We start from the raw sequence: 12475 nt of genomic DNA on the forward strand, positions 1-12475 counted from the left end.
GCAAGCCCAGGGTTCGCGGCCGGGCTAGGTCTGGGCCCCGCGCCCTCGTCGCTCCCCCTCCCCCCATCCCCCCGGGCCGGCCCAGCGTGCGCAGCTCGAGGCTCACGTGCGCGGCGCGGCCCGGGCCGGGAGGAGGCGGTGCTGGGGCTTCTCCCCCTCGGCCGCGGCGGAACCGAAAGCGGCGGGCGGGAGAGAGGAAGGAGGGGCGGGCGCGGGGCGCGGTGGCGCGCGGAGGGCCGGGAATGCCCGCGGCGCAGGGCCCCAGAGCTGCCCGGTGGCCGCGTCCGGGCAATGGCTCTTCGTCTGGTCTCCGACTTCGATCTCGGGAAGGACGTGCTCCCGTGGCTGCGGGCACAGCGGGCGGCGTTAGTGGCCGCTGGGGCCGGAGGCGGAGGCCCAGGTGCTGTAGGCGTGCGTCGGGGCGGGGTGGGGGCTGGATGGAGGGGGCAGGCAGGGGCAGCGGAGGCGGGGGAGTCGGAGTCCTTCATACCTAGGTGGTTCCCGGGCTGGGCCGGGGTGGTTGGTGGGCACCGCCAGACGCGCAGCCTGTGCCCCCTGCCAACCTGTGAAGGTTGGTGCTGAAGGGGTGACCTTCCCCTCTTTGGAGTCTGGGCTTTGCCACCTTCATCGGGGCCACTGGCTGAAGGGTGGAGGGACAGCCCCCGCGGCAAGGTGGGCAAGGTCTCGGTGGCGGAGTTGCACTGCTTTTTTTTTTTTTTTTTTACATCTTTATTGGAGTATAACTGCCTTACAATGGTGTGTTAGTTTCTGCTGTATAACAAAGTGAATCAGCTCTACGTGTACATATATACCGATATCCCCTCGCACCCTCCCTATCCCACCCCTCTAGGTGGTCACTGCTTCTTCTAGCGAGTCCTCGAGCTTTTGGCTTAAGGGTTGCGCACAGTAAGTCACCTTCAGTAGAAAGGCTGGGACACTTAGTGGTACCCTCGGCATCATCTCATCAGAGCAGGGCGTGGAGGAGCAGCTGCCCAGACTCGGCAACTCCTCCGGCACAAGGCTGCAGGGGGTGGGGGAGGGTCGTTCTTTATGCTTTATTCATATCTCACCTGCCTAAAAAGATTCATCACCCGGGTAGGGGTTCCACCAAGACTGGAGGCTCCTGGAAGTTCTCGCGTTATGAGAAAGAAAAGATGAATCATGGCCGCCAGGAAAAGCACCATATAAATACTTAACAGCTGCACAGTTTGTCCCCACGTTTGTGAGACGTGTTTCTGGGTGAACAGTATCCGTGATTTAGGGGACATGCCACTTCGGATGTGAAGTGCGAGAGGGTAGGGGTCTGCTTTCAGGCTGTGAGCAATGAACTGAGAGCCCACTGTTTTCCAAAGCATCAAGCCCGTCACCACCAACCCAGAGCCCACCAGTGCCGGCCAGCAAGAGGCGTGAGACTAAGTGATCCTCGGGTGTCCTGCCCAGCTTCCTCAGGGAGAATTGGAATACATTCTGGGCAGTTGAGCCTTTGGTTTCCATCTGTCTCAAAAATCCTTTGTTTTGATTTTGATAAGGGAGTGGAAAGTGACTCTCGAGCCTTCCCAGCATTGATCAATCAAAACTTTAAAGAAGGGGAACTCTGTGATTTCCCAGGTTGTTTTTCAAGAAGAAACGTTGGCTGTAAATAATGTTGCGTCTTCAGGGCTTAGGTGCAGGTTCAAAGAAACGATACCCTGGATCCCAGTTGTGCACAGGAGCTAGCCACTTCAGTGTGTTTACCTCTTTTTTTTCCCCCTCTGGTTTTCCTTAAACACTAGACTTGCTGTAGGGCATTTTTCCGAGAGGTCCATCAAATTACCCATATCTACAACTCCTTTCCCCTTACCGCTGGAGAAAATGTTTTATCCTACGGCTTTAGCAGAATATTTGTAGGGTTCCTTGTCTTGGCATGTTGGTTGTTGGTTCCAAACAGGGAGTCATGTTTGTCAAGCTCAAGGCTCCACTTTGACTAGTGAGTTTGACAAACGACTAGTGTCATTATTAGTAAAGCTTCACTTTTGGGGGAAATTTTTTAAAAGTCTCCTGAATGTCTAAAGAGCTTTTGAAGGTTTATGCTTTCCACCACAAAGTAGTCCTTCCTCTGGACCTCCACCTTATATAGCTAAGTGGCAGGTGTCTGAAAATGAGAAGTTAGATGAAGTGTGAAATGCCACAGTCTTATGTTTCAGTAATGTGTGTTGTGATTGAAAAGCTGTGTGTGAGCCAGTTAGATTTTGGCTTCCTTGTGTCTTTCACTCATCTGTGAAGACATATAAACTTGTGTGCTGACATTTCACCAAACAGCAGATACCCCTGGGTCCTCAGAAACTAAACTTACTAGAAATACCAGATTTTTCTGATATTGCTAGTATTTTGCTCCTGCGGAGCACCTTGGCAAGATATTAGCCCTATTATACTAAAAGAAATTGTTATTTCTGAAAATCACCAGTGGGTGGTAGCTCAAAAAAACCACAAGTTAATTATTCTGCTGCTGTAATTTGTAGCACTGGCAGGGGAATGTGGGATTCTATTTTATTTCTAGCACAGCTATTACTCCACACATTTGTGCAAATTATTTTCCTTTCAAAGTCTCGGCTTTTCAAATGTAAATTATGAATAATTATACCATTGTAAAGTCTCCTCTCTGCACACTTGCTCTCTAAATTTGAAGCCTTAATATTTTTACATCAACAAATACAACTGAAGATTTCTTAGTGGTGTTAAGTAGTACTCCTGATGTATGACATATTTCTGGCAAAATAGCCACAGAGCGGGGCTAAGTCAGCCAGGACAGAAATTCAGTGCATATATGATAGCATTTTAGTCAAAAAGGGGTTAAGAAGTAAGGAGACCAGATTTGGTTACTGCATGTGTTTCTTGTTCTAGGTTGAACTTTGGGAAAATTATTTCTCCTGAAATAAAGGAAGAAAACGTTTGTTCTTTAAAAAATTAAAACAGTTATACAAAAGAATATTTTTTAACACATCTAAGCTATAAATAATAATAAAAAAAAGCAAAACTGTGTACCCACCTTAAAAATAGAATAATATCAAGACTTTTGTAGGCTCTTTGTCTCCCTATTTGATCCTGTTTCTATCTGTATCCCTCATCTGTAAGTTGTTACCTACAACCATTTAAACTTTTATATTTTAACATTTCTTTGATCCTATTTGTAGTTTTAACCCATATGTATATCTCCCTAAGCAAAACATCATTTCAGTTTGCTTGTTTGTGAACTTTAAGTCAATGAAAGAACACTGTATGTATTCTTTTCATTTTTTTTGTTCTCAGTAGTGTAAGATTTATCCATGTGGACTGCTGTAGGTCATTAATTTTCACTGCTGTATAGTATTCCATTTGTGTGACTATACAACACTATGGTGGACATGGAGATGCAGTGCTTAGATCTTCCTATCAAGGAAGGGCTTGTCCCAGGTGCTGTAAGTGTGGGCAGCAGATAGCCCTCAGCTGTCAGCCCCCTCAGGGATGGCCTCGGCAGAGGGTTGCGTCACCCAGCTTTATGCCCCTTTAGTTTAGGTATGGCCTCCTTTAATGAGAGGGTGAGGTGGGGTATGAAGACCTGGGCATTTTAATTCCCATGGGACAACTCTGACAATTCATTTCAGGTCTAGAGCTTCCCCAGTGGAGGACCCCAAGGTCATCTGAGGCCACTGGGCCTTCATTGTAACTTGACGTCTTCCCCAGCTGGTCCTGCTTCCTTCTCCTTCCTGCTACACGTGTTAATTCCACTTTAGTTTCCACTCCCTAGTAAATACCCTGCATACGAAACTGTCTCAGGGTGTTTCCTAGGGAACCTAACTTACTTATCTTTATCCCAGCAGTGACATTTGGGAGGTTTCTGGGGTTTGCTGTTAACAGTCTATGCTTTTACTAACCTGGTGCACACTTTACATGTTTCTCTAGGATGGATGTCTGACAGTAGAGTTGCTGAGTCACAGGCTATGCATGTCTTCACTTTTCCTGGGTAGTGCCAAATTGTTTTCTTAAGTACTTGTACTTATTAACTACCCCATTTGTGGTATAGAAATGTTTTTGGTACTCTATCTTCACAAGCTCTTGATTTTTCCAGATTTTAAATTTCTTGTCAAACTGGTGGGTGTAAACGTTACTTCATTGTGGTTTGAGGTTGAACATCTCTATATATGTACTGGCTATTTGAGTTTCCCCTTCTGTGGGATGTCGGTTCATCCTTTTGTCCATTTGTCTATTGTGGGGTTTTAAAATATTGATTTTAAGGCATTCTTCATTGTGGATTCTAGTCCTTTGTTCATCATATGTGTTGCAGATATCTTCCGTCAATCTCTTGTTTTTTTCAGTTTGTGATTACCTTTGATAAACAAGGGTTCTTGATTATAATGTAGTCTAATAGTCTTTTCCTTTATGGTTTGTGCTTTTTGGATATTTTAAAGAAATTTAGAAGCCATGAAGACATTTTTATATTAACTTCTAAAAGCTTTAAAGCTTTTTTCTTTGAATTTTGTTATCTTTTTAATTCATCTGGAATTTATTTTTGTAATATGATGTAGGAATCAAATAGGGGGACACCAGAACCTTCAAAAGTAGTCCTGATATTTGCTATTTTTAAGCTGGGTGGTGGTTACATTATTTTGTTTTGTTATTATTTATAGCTTACAGGTGTTAAAATATTCTTTTGTAAATTGCATTGTTTTTCTGTGTTAATAGCTAGTAGTTCTAGTGTCACTAACCAAATAACCCTACCTTTTCTCACTGACAGCAAAACCACTTCCTTCACACATCAAGTTTCCATATGTGTGTGAGTCTCTTTTCTGGGCTTTTAATTTTGTTCATTGGCCAATGTTAGATGAAGACATCTTAGTAACTATCTTTCTGTTAAGTCTTGATAACTGGTAGAGTAAGTCTTCTCACATCAGTCGTCTTCAGGATCATCTTGGCTATTCTATGCTCCTTATTCTTACATATATATTTTGGAATCAGCCAGTTAGATTTCACCAAAAAGTCTGTTGGATTTTTGATTTGAGTTGCATTGACTCTGTAGATCAGCTTGGGGAGAGTTGGCATCTTTACAATATTAAATCTTCCCAACTATGAATAAAGTATAGCTTGTTGTTTATTTAGAGCCCCTTTATGATTCTTAACAACTCTTAGAATTTTCTCCATGAAGTTTTTTGCCAGATTTATTCCTGGGTTTTTATTATTTTTTGTTGCTCTCATAAATAGCACATTTAAAAACATTATAGGTTCTAACTATTACTGGTATGTAGCAATATAATAGATTTTATATATTAATTTTTCTATCTAATGCTTAATCCCCTCTTGGGATATATCATATCTTCAGGAAACTAAGAAAAAGTCTCCGGTATGTAAATTTTCTAAGGTTTAAATGTCATGTATATTTAAGACCAGAAATAATGTAGGTTTTCTTGCCTATATCTCCTTGCCTGCTTCAATTAGTATTAGGTTTATGAATTTATTAGAATTTATTAATGTTCCAGATTGATTAATCTTTCAAATATTGTAGTTATTCATTTTTTCCAGGGAAGTGATATATTTTACCAGTTAACTGACTCAAGAGTAATGCTTTTATTTTTGCCTCCTAGATACCCCCAGACAGATTTGGGGGCCAGAGGATTGGCTTAGTCACATTGTTTTTGTTTATTGTTTCACTCTTCTCTCGCCACTGTCCTTCCTTTTCACTTTTCCTTCCCCTACCTTCCTAGTCTCCTTTTCTAAATCTTCTCTCTCTTTATTGCTTAACTAATCACCCCATCCTTGATTTTTCTCATTTTATTCAGAATATGAAATATAAATCATATAATAATGTTTACTTCATACGTTTAGAAATTATAATATCTGGTCCTGTTGAGCAGGAGGATTTATGTGAATTATTTACAGAATAGAAATGTCATAGGATAATTATATCTTAGCATTCCTTGATCTCTGTTTTAGGAACTAGTTCAAATTTTTGTATAAGGCTGTGAGACTCCCCCCACCCCCATAGTCATTGGAAAGAAAAGAAATACTTTTATTTGATTTTTGTCTCATAGCAGTTGGAAACCAAATTTACATATTTGACAGACATCTTCTTTTAAAGTGAAATCACTCGTGTTTGGCAAAGAATACATTGAAGTGGACGAGAGTTATCTGGCAAACCAGCTTTTTTTTTTTTTTTTTTTACAAATTTACCCTAAAGTTTATTTGAAAAGATAAAAGGATGAGAATAGCCATGAAAGAAGAGTGATCACAGAGGACTTGACCACCAAACATTAAAAAGCATTATAAAGCTGTAATCAAAGCAATGTGGCATTGACTTAATAATATGTAGATAGGTCAATGGAACAGGAATAAGTAGTTCAGAAATATACATAGGGGTTTACTACATTATAAGTGTGGCATTTCAGAAAAAAACAGATAATTCAATAAATGGCATTTGAACAACTGGGTAACCATTTGTAAACAAAATATAATGACAAATGTTATCTCATACTATATACGTATGAGTATAAATACATACATAAATAAATTTTAGTTGGATCAAATATATAATTAAAAAATAAAAACGAAAATTGTAGAAAAATATACCAAACATTTATATAATCTCAGGGTAGGAAAGACAATTCTGTGCATGACATCAAAGATAGAAACTATAAATGAAAATATTTATAGGTTTTTTTTTAATTTTATTTTTTTAATACAGCAGGTTCTTATTAGTTATCTATTTTATACATATTAGTGTATATATGTCAATCCCTATCTCCCAGTTCATCCCACCACCAGCTCCCCACCCCCACTGCTGCTTTCCCCCGTTGGTGTCCATACGTTTGTTCTCTACATCTGTGTCTCTATTTCTGCCTTGTGAACTGGTTCATCTGTACCATTTTTCTAGATTCCACATATATGCGTTAATATATATTTGTTTTTTTCTTTCTGACTTACTTCACTCTCTATGACAGCCTCTAGGTCCATCCATATCTCTACGAATGACCCAGTTTTGTTCCTTTTTATGGCTGAGTAAGAGTCCATTGTATATATGTACACATCTTCTTTATCCATTCATCTGTCGATGGGCATTTAGGTTGCTTCCATGACCTGGCTATTGTAAATAGGGCTTCAGTGGACACTGGGGTGGCAAACCAGCTTTAATTTTACATGAGCTGTGACTCACCAACTCCTTTAATATCTAGGTACTCTCCGTTTTTTTTTTTTTTGTTTTGTTTTGTTTTTTTGTGGTACGCGGGCCTCTCACTGCTGTGGCCTCTCCCGTTGCGGAGCACAGGCTCCGGATGCGCAGGCTTAGCGGCCATGGCTCACGGGCCTAGCCGCTCCGCGGCATGTGGGATCTTCCCGTACAGGGGCACGAACCTGTGTCCCCTGCATCAGCAAGCGGACTCTCAACCACTGCGCCACCAGGGAAGCCCTACTCTCCGTTTTTTTAGTAGGTTTACTTATGCAAGTATTTATCAGGATGCTACATTTTTCCTTCATGAACTCAGATTTCACTGAACTGTTAACTTAAACCACGTTTCCTCATTTGAAATTGCTAAACTTCCTCCTCTGGACTTCCCAGTGTTGAACTAGTGGGAGAAGAGTCAGAATGAATAAGCAAAGAGGTTATTGAATAAGTCTTTTAAAAGGGTGTGTCTAAAACATGAGCAACTAATCTGGGGAGGAAGGGCTGATGGGTTTATAGTGTGTGGTGAGACACTGGTCTCTGGCTTACCAACATTGCTAAATTTGTCAAATGTAAATATCCTTCAGATGAGAACCATGTACTTAACTGCAGGATTATTTAAGACTGCAATTCGTACTCCCTAACAGACCCATGAAGACATTATTTTTATTATTTCTTTCTACTCTGGTTACATTATAAGCAGGTCCTAGTTATGCTATCTAATGAATATTGTTTAATGTATATTATTTATAAATACGTAGTTCACTGTTTCTCAGCCCTGGCTGCACATTAGAATAACAAGGGAAACTTAAAAATACACACACCAGCGAGTAAGCCCCTCACCAGCTCCAAAAAATTAGGATATTTGGGGCAGGGCTTGGGCATCCATGTTCTTTTAAAATCTCCCCTGATGATTCTAACATAACACAAGCATTGAGAACCATTGATTTAATGGAATAAGCAAATATCATGTGTTGTAATCTGCACTTGTTGGTGAATTTTTTTTTTTTTTTTTTTTTTTTGCGGTACGCGGGCCTCTCACTGTTGTGGCCTCTCCTGTTGCGGAGCACAGGCTCCGGACGCGCAGGCCCAGCGGCCACAGCCCACGGGCCCAGCCACTCCGCGGCATGTGGGACCCTCCCAGACCGGGGCACGAACCCGCGGCCCCTGCATCGGCAGGCGGACCCCCAACCACCCCGCCACCAGGGAAGCCCGAGAATTTTTTTCTCTTAATATTTTAGTGATTTGGAAATAGTTGTGCTTTTGCAAGGAAATTGGATTTTCTTAGCAAGATTCTTGTAAAGAAGTTCTTAGTTGAAACCTTTTAAGTGTACTTTTGAGAAGGTCTCTTCCAGCATCCTTATAATCTTGAAAGAAAAAAAAAACTTCTCAAAATATTGACACATTGCATTCCAGGAGTTTTGAGTCATGTGCAGGATGAAAAGAAACTCAGTGAAATTCTCTTTAGATGTCTGCAAAATCTACCTTAAAGGATTTTTCAGTAATTATCCGTTTTCCCATTGTGAGTATGATACAGGAAACTTAGTTCATTCTGTTTACCTTTTCCTAGGCTTGAAATTAGTCTGTGCCACTTTTTCAATATATGATATTGGCCAAATATCTTAACTTCATTGAAACTCAGTTGTTTTACCCATACAATGGGCCTGTAGTACCTTACACAGTATGATTGAGATAGCAATGAGAAATCTGTAAATTATGAAGTGCTGTTCAGCAGTAAGCTGATTGAATCATACTATTATCCTAAGAGACCAAGTGATTATTCTTATTTTTTTAATATTGAGAATGATGTGTCTGATACCTCAGTATACATTGAAAAGTGTATATACCCATATATAAGCAACACTTGCCCCCCTCTTTGCCCTGGCCCCTGAAGAGCCAGGCAGCTTCTTCTTGTGAGGAGTTGGCAAGAGAGATCTCAGGATGATTCCAAAGTTCTCAGTGAACCATGTCTAAATGTTTTCCACTCCCAGCTCCAGTGCACGGGTTGAGCTCACCAATTATCCTGATTTCTTTTTTTGTGTGTGTGGTATGCGGGCCTCTCACTGTTGTGACCTCTCCCGTTGCGGAGCACAGGCTCCGGACGCACAGGCCCAGTGGCCATGGCTCACAGGCCCAGCCGCTCCGCGGCATGTGGGATCTTCCCAGACCAGGGCACGAACCCGTGTCCCCCGCGTCGGCAGGCGGACTCCCAACCACTGCGCCACCAGGGAAGCCCATATCCTGATTTTGTGTCTTGATTTTTCCTTTTTCATCAGGAATACAAACTGAAATTTGCTCTGATTTATAGGATATTTTGCATATGTTTTGTCTGGATATTGGAATTTGTCATAATCAACATAATATTTTAACATCTAATAACACTGTTCTTGTGTGGGGGAAATGAGTCAAGTTTAAGCAATTTAATTTTAAGGAAATTGGGGAAATATACTTTTCTTCCCAATTAATGATGATAATTATCAATGCTGTTTCTAACCAGTGTTTAAATCCTTTAACTGTAGAAATCGGAGGAATATCCTAAAATTTTAGAAGAAAAATGATGGTCTGTTAACTTACAAGTTAAATGTTTTGTGTAAAAAATCTTTATATCTGGGCTTCCATGGTGGCGCAGTGGTTGAGAGTCCGCCTGCCGATGCAGGGGACACGGGTTCGTGCCCCGATCCCGGAAGATCCCACATGCCGCGGAGCGGCTGGGCCCGCGAGCCATGGCCGCGGAGCCTGTGTGTCCGGAGCCTGTGCTCCGCAACGGGAGAGGCCACAGCAGTGAGAGGCCCGCGTACAGCAAAAAAAAAAAAAAAAAAAAAAAAAAAAAAAAATCTTTATATCTTTTGTCAAATATGGCCTTCATACAGAAAAGTACACAAATCACAAGTGCACAACTCAGTTAATTTTCACAAAGTGAGGCACACTCATGGAACTAGCACTCAGAGCCAGAAGGAGAAAATTAATAGAACCCCAAAGGTCTCCTTCCTACTCCTTTCCAGCAATCACTCATCTAGCGCAATAGATTCTTTTTGCCAGGTTTTGAAACTTGTGTGTAAATTAAATCATACAGTTTGTACCTTTTTTGGGAGGGGTGAGTATGTGGGGTTCTTGTACTCATTTATGGTGCATGTTATAGCAAGTTAATTCATTTTTATTGTGTATAATATTCCATTGTTTGAATATACCACAATTTATTCATTCGTTGATGGATATTTTGGGTTTCCAGTTTTGACTATTATGAACCATAGTGCTATATTTATTTATTTATTTTTGGCTGCTTTGGGTCTTTGTTGCCATATGCAGGCTTTCTCTAATTGCAGCGAGCGGGGGCTACTCTTCTTTGCGGTGTGTGGGCTTCTCACTGCGGTGGCTTCTCCTGTTGCGGAGCACATGCTCTAGGCATGCGGGCTGCAGTAGCTGTAGCACGTGGGCTCAGTAGTTTTGGCTCATGGGCTCTAGAACGCAGGCTCAGTAGTTGTGGTGCATGGGCTTAGTTGCTCTGCGGCATGTGGGATCTTCCCGGACCAGGGCTGGACCCCATGTCCCCTACACTGGCAAGCGGATTCTTAACCACTGCGCCACCAGGAAGTCTCTGAACCATAGTGCTGTAGATGTCATATGTGTTATTTGCCACAATATGTGTATACTTCTTATGAGATATATGTACAAGGGCAATTTTTGAGCCATATATATTCAGCTTCAGTAGATTCTGCTGGTTTTTTCCAATGTGTACACTTCCATTAGCAAGGCTCCCTTGAGGTACTTCCTAATCACTGCTCCTTTCCTCTTCCCTAAAGGTCATTACTAGTCTGATCTCTAATAAGATAGATTAGCTTTGCTTGTTTTTAAACTCCATGTAATGGTATGATCAGTATTCTTTTGTATTTGGCTTTTCACACTAATATTGTATTTGTTAGATATGTTTTTAAACATCTGCTAAGTATTAACTTGCTATTATTGTTTCAGGTGTTTTAGAAAACAATTATGAGAGCTTACGTGTACTAAATGTTGAAAGAAATGGAAATATTATTTATACCTATAAGGTACGCCTATATTCTTTTTTTTAATTGTGGTAAAATATACATAACATAAAATTTACCATTTTAACCATTTCTTTTTTTTACAGAGTTTTATGCTGTATCTTATTGAGGGGTAGTGAATAAGACCTGTTGGCATTTAATCTTTAACATATGACTTTTCATTTTGTGAGCTTGAATAGGATAATTGAAATTCAGTCTTATGAAATGTTTTCTCTTTTTTAAATAAAAAGCTACACAGTGTCTGACACACCGCTCAAATGTTTTGAATAGATGAACAGTTTATTTTCTACAGGAAAAATGCCAAGTAAAAGATGTTTAAACCTAATTAATGTTAAATTTTTATCTTTGAGAAAATATTAAATATTATTACTGTACATCATCTTTTCAAACTTATATATGCTCAGACTTTTGAGGTATTATTATTTGACAGTGTGTTTTCAATATTAATTGTTCTAAGGAAAGAAAATTTAACTTTACAGATAACTTTACCATAGTAGTGAAAAGTGGAAGAATAATAACAGTGGTCAGTTTGCTTTGCACAGTTGTATTACTGTACTTTTTTTTCTTTTTGCTTAAAAAAATTATTTTAAGTTGTATCTATGAGGATGCTGCATTAAAGGAGTTGTACGATTCAAAAAGTTTAACTTATAAAAATATCAGGGACTTGTTCTAGCCACTGTCAGTGACCGTTATATATATCCTCTTGCAGAAATAAATGGAAGTACAAAAAGATTCGCTCCTTCACCATGCTCAGTCCTAGGAGACAGGGTCCCCCAGACTCACTGAGCTGTACATTCTTATTCCCTTTCACTCTTTGATCCATCTGACCAGCAGAAACAGGTTCAGTCCCTCTCTGACATGCACAGCAGGCTACCTTTAAGTGCTTGTTGCTAATACTGGTTGAATTATTGCAGGTTTCTTTTAAAACTAGTAACTTCCTAAACAATGACATTTAATAAACATCTAGTTAATTTTTTCTTTTCAGGATGATAAGGGAAATGTCTTCTTTGGATTGTATGATTACCAAACCAAACAAAATGAGGTAAAAATCACCATAGATTATAGTTACTTATTGGTTACTTTACTGCTTTAAAATTTTTCCTTCTTTCTAGATACAACTTCTTATTTCATTTTATTTTCTAAAAATTTAGTTTATATTTCTTTGCCTTCCTTCTCTTCTCCCTTTACCATTATCTTAAAAAAAAAAAAAAAGTGTAAGGAGTCCTGGAACAAAATGTCACCTGGTCTCTTAGTCCTTTGAGATTTA

General features: G+C 40.3%; 1 protein-coding gene across 1 annotated transcript in view; it reads left to right on the forward strand.

Annotated features, from left to right (window-relative positions):
• The first annotated feature begins 246 nt into the window (after positions 1–246).
• The window catches only part of GSAP (gamma-secretase activating protein), a 91536-nt gene continuing 79307 nt past the window's right edge, over positions 247–12475 (forward strand). Inside the window, exons 1-3 of the mRNA XM_060107902.1 lie at positions 247–400; positions 11135–11211; positions 12194–12250. Coding sequence (XP_059963885.1) covers positions 292–400; positions 11135–11211; positions 12194–12250 — 243 coding nt within the window. The 5' untranslated portion in view covers positions 247–291. The remainder of the gene's footprint in view (positions 401–11134; positions 11212–12193; positions 12251–12475) is intronic.

Source organism: Mesoplodon densirostris, chromosome 9 (genome assembly GCF_025265405.1).
Source record: "Mesoplodon densirostris isolate mMesDen1 chromosome 9, mMesDen1 primary haplotype, whole genome shotgun sequence".
Taxonomy (NCBI): domain Eukaryota; kingdom Metazoa; phylum Chordata; class Mammalia; order Artiodactyla; family Ziphiidae; genus Mesoplodon; species Mesoplodon densirostris.